The sequence below is a fragment of the Nannospalax galili genome, unplaced genomic scaffold, assembly GCF_000622305.1.
Source record: "Nannospalax galili isolate Female #2095 unplaced genomic scaffold, S.galili_v1.0 scaffold870, whole genome shotgun sequence".
Classification (NCBI taxonomy): domain Eukaryota; kingdom Metazoa; phylum Chordata; class Mammalia; order Rodentia; family Spalacidae; genus Nannospalax; species Nannospalax galili.
Genome location: NW_008329130.1, coordinates 508,841 through 517,666, shown reverse-complemented (window position 1 = coordinate 517,666; position 8,826 = coordinate 508,841). Strand labels below are relative to the sequence as shown.

The window sequence follows — 8,826 nt, the reverse complement described above, 5'->3', positions numbered from 1 at the left end:
TTCCTTCTTTCCTTCCTTCCTTCCTTCCTTCCTTCCTTCCTTCCTTCCTGTGTATGTGCAGTGTTTGTGTCCATGTTCACGTCATTTGCATGTGAGAGTGCTTTGAGGCCAGAGGTCAATGTCAGATGTCTTCTTCAGTCACTGCCCACCTTATTCATTGATTAATTTATTATGCGTATGTGTGTGAGTATGGTGTATGTGTGTGTAATGCATGTGTGCACATGTGTGTGGGTTTGTGCACCTCTGACATGGAGGAGGAGGGGGAGGAGGAGGTCGCCACCAGGTATCCTGGTCTATCATTTTTTTACTTTATTCTTCTGAAATAGTCTCCCACTGAACTAAGAGCTAGGCCGGCAGCCCAGAAGCCCCTATAATCCTCCTGTCTCTGACCTCCAGAGGGCTGAGGTCACAGAAGTGAGTGTGGTTACACACAGCTTTTTTTTTTTTTTTTTTTTTTCCTACATCCAGCTTTTTATATAGGTGCTGGAATCTGAACTCAGGTCCTCATGCTTGTGAAGCAAGTGCTCTTACCCACTGTCATCTTTCCAGCCACCCACCCTATTTTTTTCAACGTTTCCCTCACTGAACCTGGAGCTCACCTATTCTGTTAGGCTGGCCAGTGACCTCCAGGGACTCACCTGTCTCTATTTCCTTAGCACTGTGATTACAGATGCATACTGTGCCTGGCTTTTATGTGAGCTCTGGGGATCTGGACTCAGGAACTCATGCTTGTGTAACAAGCACTTTACTGACTGAGTCATCTCCTTAGCCTCTCTATCCACCTACCCCCTACCTACCTATCTGCCTATAATCTAATGCCTATGGCTAAATTCATTGACATTAAATTTTCATGCAAAACATTATATCTTCTATCTTGGAAATCAGTAACCACTATATAAAAGTCACAACAAATTTGCCAAAAATTTATGTATCACTAGGTACAGAGAGATGCCCTCTCAGCCTTCATAGCTGTCTGTGTGCTTGGCCTAGCAGTCTCAGTGGAGGATGGCTTTTTTTCTTTTGCATCCTTGATTCCTGCACTGTTCTGAGCACAGTGTAGATAGCACTCAACAGCAGTACCAACAAAGGTGAGGTGCCTGCAGAGGCAGTCACTGTTCTTCCCTAAAAGCATTAACAAGAGCTAATCATTAAAAAAAGGGTGCTGGAGCGATGGTTCAGTGGTTGAGTGCACTGGCTGTTCTTGCAAAGGACCCAGGTTTGGCTTCCAGCACCCACATGGCAGCTAACTTCAGCTCCAGGGAATCTGATGCCCTCTTACAGCCTCCACAAGCACTGTACCCACATGGTGTACTTACCTATATGCAGGAAAGCACTCATACACATAAAATAAAAACACATAAAAAAGAGAAGGTTGTAAAGTAGGACTATGAGCTCTTCGCCAGGTTAGTCAAGGTCAGCAGAGCAGGAGAGCAGGTGGAGGGAGAAAGTGCAGCTCCCAGGAGCGCACTCAAGAGTGGCTCTGTCCTATGAAGTTTAAGAAAAACACAAAGCTGGGTGTCGTGGCTCATGTCTCCAATCTCACCACTGGGGAGGCTGAGATAGGAGCATGCTACAAGTTCAAGTCTGAGCTACAGAGGGAGACCCTGTCTAAAACAACGAAACCAAACTAAACCAACTGAACCACAACTCTTTGCTATTTTTGCAACTGAGACAAAATAGAGATTAAAAACACCAAAGTGACAGAAGACTCTTGGGAAAGTATCAAGCGACATAAAGCAGGAGTCTGAGGTGAGAACTGTCTGGGCAGTCTCCTCAGAGAGGAGTATCTCCTGCCCACTCAGGTCATCACCCCAGGGCAGCTCACCATTCCCCCAAGGCCTCCAGACAGCGCATGCGGCCCAGCATCAGCTCTGGGTCATCCTTATTGGTGTCCATCTTCTTGTCATAGGCCACAAGAGCGTCCTCCCACTCATGCAGTTTCTCATACCAGGTGGCCTGGATCTCCTGCCCAGCAGAAAAGGACCAATGTGAGGTATGGAGATCAAGGGGCTGACTCACACACTCTTTCCTAAGGTGCTGCAGTTAACCCTCTCCCCCCCCCCCCCCGCCATCACATCATGTCTGAAAAGAACTTCAGACTATCTGGAAGGAGCTTGTTTGGTAGAAATGCTATTCCCTGGGCACACTAACGACTGATCCTGAATCCTGAGGTAAACTGAGAGTACATGGAGTGTCATGCTCCATCACGTGCAGAAGTCATGGGAACATTAGTACACAGGGAGTTGAGGACAGTGGTGTCCGATCACAGCTCTTGCACAGGTGCTAAGGCCAGGTCTGTGGCACTGCTAACACTGGGCTGTGTGGCAGGACTGGCAGCTGCTTCCCCGCTGAAGACAGGAAGACCAGGCTATGGCTGTGGAGTTGGTGGAGGTGAACAAGACCTTTTTAGAAGCCCTGATTCTGCATTCTCGATGCATTTTTAACCTTCAGGAAATAAAATACATCAGAACACTATTACTTAAAATTCTCTGGACAATCCTTCTTCCTTCTACAGTCTCCCAGCCAATGTTCCCTTCTGTGTAGCACTTGGCACTTCTACCAGTGTCAGGGCGAAAGGAGGGATTCCACTGCCTTGGCAGACAGAGTGCCACGCTGATGGTGAGTGGTGTCCACATGAGTAGAAGGTATAGTGTCTGCACGCCACAGAGCAGAATGACCAGGAGACTATTTTATATGTTTTCTGTCTGCCTCTGAGCTTCTTCATCAACTCAGTAAATGGCTATTTCTACACTAGGCCAGGCTAGTGGCTTTTCAAGTGGGTCCTTAAAGAACATTATAATTTTGAGGTGGAATTTGTATATGACATATACAGGGCACACATTAGTTTCCCCGATTGCCTCCCTCCCCTTTCTAAATAAGAGTGTTGTTGATGTAGCAGATATAGTAACAACCACTCTACTGAGCTTCCTAAAAGAACCTTTTCTTGCTAAATCTGGAGAAAGAGGCCATTTCTACTGTAGAATGTGAACTGTATCTCCTCCTAGAGACTGATGATGGTACCAACACCCCATGCACCAACTGCAGCCATACCAGCCTTCTTCCCGGGATGCGAGTGCGGTTTGACAAAACAGTCTATCTGTGTCAGGTAAACTAGCCAAGAATAATGTCTCTATCATGACTACATTGGCAAAGAAAGCTAGGAAAGAGTGACCCACAGTGACCATATCAAGTGAAAAACTCTGGGATGAAGAGCGGCACTGATTTCCCATGCTGTACTTCTACACTAGAGGCAATGACTAATGTGTAGCACACCCCCAGTGAACCAGCAGAAAGGAGAGGGAGCAGCATATGGAGCAGGTCAAGTAGGGGGCAGGATATTTTGAATTGCAATGGGTTGCAGAAACTATAAGGTTTAAGCAATGAATCACAGAAAATTCTAATGAGATTGCTGTTACATAAATTGTGCTGAGAAAGCACGGGCTCTGCCAAGAAGAGGCAAACCATTGTCAAGCTTAATATGATTCAGCTACCTAAATATAACAGAAAATCCACCACGGTTTAGCAATAATCCTGGAGCTAATGGCCACCTTTAGAACCTGAAGATGGAGAGACTTTCATTTGCAGTTGGTGCTCTGAGCACTGGGGTTTAAGCCATCTGTTTGTAGAGCCCTTGCTTCAATCAGCACTTACTGGGGCCTAAGCTCTAGGGACACTGCAGCCGAGTACATCCTGGCCTAGCGGGAGTACACTGTGTGCTTTCTGCCTTCTGCAAACAAGGACTATGGCAAAAAGAGATTAGACAATAGTTCTTTCTGTTTTGTCATCACCTGGAGGGATGTTGTCTTAATCCAGTTACAGGCAATATGTGTTAAAGGTGATGAAAGATTGCCTGAAGTTTCAGTCCAATGTTCTGGCCACTGTATAAGGTGCAATGTTAGACAATACAAGCCCTCTGCCTCCTGATTAAGGCAAACCACTGTAAGTGATCTATATAATTAATAAAGGCTCCTCATCAGACATATGGATCCAGAGTTCCCTGACCTCCCAAGGTCTCAACGCTAAGTTGATTAAGTTGGTGCTTTATAAATTAAGGCATTAACAAAGCACCCTCTCAAATCCCAAGGTATAATGAGAATGTTTTACTAACAGCAGGGAAGACAGCAGCAGAGAAGCAGCTACATAAGCAATAAAGAAATACAAAGTCCCTCAGTTCAGGTATAAGTTAGTTTTTTTCTTCCTTGGAGAACTGGCCAGTTTCTTCCACAGTATATACCGAATGCTGCTACCTATGGGACAGACACAATGAATCTGCCACAGGTGACACACGGATAAAGGGTCGTGTTAAATGGTAGCTCTGATGCCAGCCTGCCCAGGTTCAAGTCCTGGTACTGCCATGTACTTGCTCTGTTAGCTTAGATAGGTGCTTAACCTGCTGGGTCCACAGTCCCCTCATCTGTGAAGGGGGTAATGACAGCAGGTGTTTCATAGTGTCACCCTGAGGACTGAGCCAGAAGAGGCACACAGATACTCAGCTCAAGGTGAGGCACATACTCAGAACAGAAACCAACAACCACTGTTGATTGGACTGTGCCCTCCTGATCTACGATGTTTTAACAGTCCTACAGCACTGCCTCTTTCCTCTTTAAGATACCGCAAGTCAGCGTTTAGACATACAAACTGAGGGAAACAAAACAGAACCCAAGAACACAAAAGTGGAAAATAGCTTTCAAGATGGCAGCTGAGTGCCTCCTTAACCAGGTCTCCACTTGCCCTTCTAGAAGGAATGAGGAGGCACTTACCAGCTCTCCAAAGTGTTTCATGGCATATTCTAACACCCCGGCAGCTGCTTCTGGCTGCTGTAGCTTATTGTTAATGCTGAGGAAACAAAAGGAAGAGGTAGTTACACTCATGCATCAGGGTGAGACGTGTGGGCGCACTGTGGGCAGACGGCTCACCAGCATGTTAACGACAAGGTCTTACAGACACACGCTGTATCAGTTATTGATCTGTCACCACCCAGAAAGTTCAGCTTGAATGACTTCATCTGAGAAAAGGTTTTTGATCTCCTGGCTCCAATCTGAGGGGTGGTACAGTGAATTCTAGTATGTGGTGCTCTGGGCCCATCTTCTACCCAGCAGACTTTTCTTCTCAGATGCTGCTCAGTAGGCAGTGAGCGTCCTGCATGTTAGGCATGTATTTTACTACTAAGCTATACTCCCAGCTGCACATTTAAACAAAAACTTTATTAGTGTGTGTGCATGTGCGCCCATGCATGCAGACATATACATGCCATGGTACACTTGTGGAGGTCAGTGGACAACATTTGGTAACTGATTCTCTCCTTCTACTGTGGTTTCCAGGGACAGAACTCAGGATGTTGAGGCTTGCATGGTAAGTACCTTTACCTGCTGAGCCATCTTGCCAGCCTGTATGATATAAAAAAAAATTTATAGGCCAGGAGAGGTGGTAGAGGCCTTCAATTCCAACACTTGGGAGGCAGAGGCAGGTGGATCTCTTGTGAGTTCAAGGCCAGCCTGGTTTACATATCAAGTTCCAAGCCAGTTGGGGCTACACGGAGACTTGTCTCAAAAAGTCAAAAAAAAAAAAAAAATTACTTGTATTTTTTGTGTATGAGTACTTTGCCTGCATGTTGTAAGTGTTGTACAATGCCCATGGAGGCCAGAAGAGGGTGTCTGATCCCCTGGAACTGGAGTTAAGAATGGTTGTTAGCCACCATGTGGGTGTTAGGAATTGAACCCCAGTCTTCTCAGCAAGATCAGCCAGTGCTCTTAACCGCCGAGACATCTTTCAGCATGGCATTTTTAAAAGTTCAACACTCTGGATTTGATCCTCCTGCCGCAGTGCTTGTCCACACGAGAGCTGTCTGAACTCTAACCCCTCATTTCTCTCCTCAGTTGCCTTGAGTAATAGCAATATTCACAATTAATCAAATTCACCAGGCTTTGAGCTCACAAGAGAGATAGCACAGAAGCTGGGCTATCCTGGTCAATGAATCAATTCCTGGGGTGGAGCTCTGCCATCCATGCTGACTGCTCCCCTACCAAAGCCCATTGTCTCTTTGGTCCCTGTTGGGGGCTTATCCTCTGCAGCAAGCCTTGAGGACCAGAAAGATTTTAGGGCTGGCCACTGGTGTAGAGATGCTTTCCGCTGCGAATCTCTGCTTTGCTGATGTCATCTGTTGGCAGTGCTGGGACCCTCAGATTGGAGCACTGTACCTGTAAGGGGGATGCTGGACAGTGCCACTGTACCTGTAAGGGGGGGCTGCTGGATAGTGCCACTGGAGTCCTAGAGTTGGTGAATCAGAGAGGATTCATGAGGTGAGCCTGAAAGTTGGAGAGCTGTAGGCCTCTGACCCTCATTCTGAGAGGAAACGACAACTAAAACCAACACCAAGCACAGCCTGCTGCTGGTATGGAAGACAGGGACAGGAACGTGCTGCAGCAGGCTTGAGTCACAGGACAATGGCTGTATCTGTTTACTATGGGGGAACACCAAAATGTGACATACCAACTTGGGAATCCAGACTGATTTAATGAGCATGGATTTAGTTTGTTGCCTTGAGTACACACTGTCTACTTGAGTAGAATTAATTTTTAAGTGGTTTTTGGGAAATTCCAGAATTTGTATTTGATGTGGTAATATGGCAAGAGGTTGCTGTTACTATTTTTTTTTTTAATTCCACCACATTTTTTCCAATAAAACTCAAAGGAACTGCCCAAAAATCTGATGAACTAAAGAAGTTAACATTTGTGAAAGTAATAACTGAATGCTTCATATTTACAAAGCACATTTCTAACAATCTTTCCAATCATCACTCCTTTGGCCTCACACATTGCTGAGAAAAAGGGAGAGAAAAGTTTAGATCTGTTCCATCTTACTAATGAGGAGACTGAGGCCCAGGAAAGGCAATGATATTACTCATGCTCACTGAATCAGACCTGTCCCCGTAATACCTGGAACAACTGGATATCTCTATTAAGAAGAGGGGGATGGGTTGGCAAGATGGCTCAGTGGGTAAAGGTGCTTGCCACCAAGCCTGACAATCTGAGTTTGATCCCCAAGGACCTACATAATGGAAGGAGAGAACAGACTCCTGCAAGTTGTCTTCTGACCTCCACATGCATGTGTATGACATGCGAGCACCTATGTATATGCACACATATACATATACACAAATCAATAAATGTAATAAAAATAAAAACAGAAGTAGATGACACAGCTTTGGGTTGAGCCCAGAAGACTTGGGTTTACATTTCTAAAGGTCCAGTTCTGCTAATTACAAACAGGTCATGATTTTGTTTTAAATTCTTCATCTACAAATGTAGCTAGGACCATCTCCTTCACTGAGTCCTCAGAAAACTAACTGAAATAAGGGTTGAAATTTCTCAACTGGTCCTTTCAGTGCTAAGAAGATCCATTTGATTTTGTCTGGGATAAAAATTATCAGAAATAAGCCAGGTGTGGTGGCACATGCCTTTAAGCCTAACATTCTGCAAGCAGAGGCAGGTGGATCTCTGTAAGTTTGAGGCCAGCCTGGTCTAGCTAATAAGTTCCAGTCCAGCTGGGGCTACAGGGAGACCCTGTCTCAAAAAGACCAACAAACAAACAAACAAACAAACAAACACACTGCCAGAAATAGCCTATGCTTGTCCACAGGAAATCTTGACATCTTCAGCCAAGTCAGAAAGTCATTAGTATGAGTTCCAAGGTCAGCCTGGACAGATGACTTACTATACCACCCAGGCTCTAGGTCTCCTTTGCTTATATGAGTAGAGAATGACCTTAAATGAAGAATTTACTAGAAGGACCCATTGGTCCCAAGAAAAGATAGAAATTAGAATGTTCTCTGTTTTACTTGGCCTGTTGAGGGATTCAGAAATATTTTTTAAACTTTTTTTTACTTATGAGTGTACTGCCTGCATGTAAGTGTACCATGTATATGCACCTGTGGAGGTCAGAAGAGGGCATCTGATCCCCTAGAACTAGAGTTACAGATGTTTGTTAGTTACCATGTGGGTGCTGGGATTCAAACCCAGGTCTTCTGCAAGAACAGTCAATGCTCTTAAACCGCTGAACCATCTCTCCAGCCCCTAGAAATATTTTAAATCTCAAAATGAAACTATAGCTTCATAGTTTCCTTTAGGAAAACCTTGGAGTTTTCCCTTCCTCCCTCCTTCCCTCCTTCCTTCCCTCCCTCTCTCCCTCCCTCCCTCTCGCCTTCTTTAGAGACCTGGAACTTGCTATGTAGACCAGGCTGGCCTTGAACTCAAGATAATTTGCTTGCCTCTGCCTCTGCCTCCTGGGTGATTGAATTAAAGGTGTGTACCACCATGCCTGGCCTTGATGAATTTTTTAAAGCTGAGAATGCAATGCTATGCCAATGAACAAACTCTACCATGGGTCTGCTGTGCAGCAGGGCCACAAACTTCTGGACCCAGTACTGGACTCTGGGATCCATTCACATGGGATAGGGTGAACTAGATTGCTAATACACATTACTAGGTATAGATCTGTCACTATTTAGTTCCTTAAGCCCAGAGGTTTTGAAAATACAACAGGAAGGAGAAAGCCATTTTATATTCCCTGTAACATATGATTACATATTCTCAGTATTTTAGACAGTGAACTCTTGAGACGGCCTTGGTAGGGTGGAATTGTCCTGATAAGGAAATTAAAGTTCCCGTTGCCTAACTAGACAGAAAATGGTAACTCTAAGAAACTGACATAAAAATCTAGACATTCAGGCTGGGGATGTAGCTCAGTGGCAGGACAGTTTCCCAGCAGACACAGGGTACCATCCCTAGCATACACACACACACACACACACACACACACACTCTCTCT

At 45.1% G+C, this 8,826-nt stretch overlaps 1 protein-coding gene across 2 annotated transcripts in view; it reads right to left on the bottom strand.

Annotated features, from left to right (window-relative positions):
* Mtor (mechanistic target of rapamycin kinase) overlaps positions 1–8,826 on the bottom strand; it is a 141,518-nt gene that overhangs the window by 47,309 nt on the left and 85,383 nt on the right. For both annotated transcript variants that reach the window (XM_008831630.2, XM_029562740.1), the window contains exons 29-30: positions 4,761–4,836; positions 1,826–1,965 (exon numbers count right to left, since the gene is read on the bottom strand). In XM_008831630.2, coding sequence (XP_008829852.1) covers positions 1,826–1,965; positions 4,761–4,836 — 216 coding nt within the window. The remainder of the gene's footprint in view (positions 1–1,825; positions 1,966–4,760; positions 4,837–8,826) is intronic.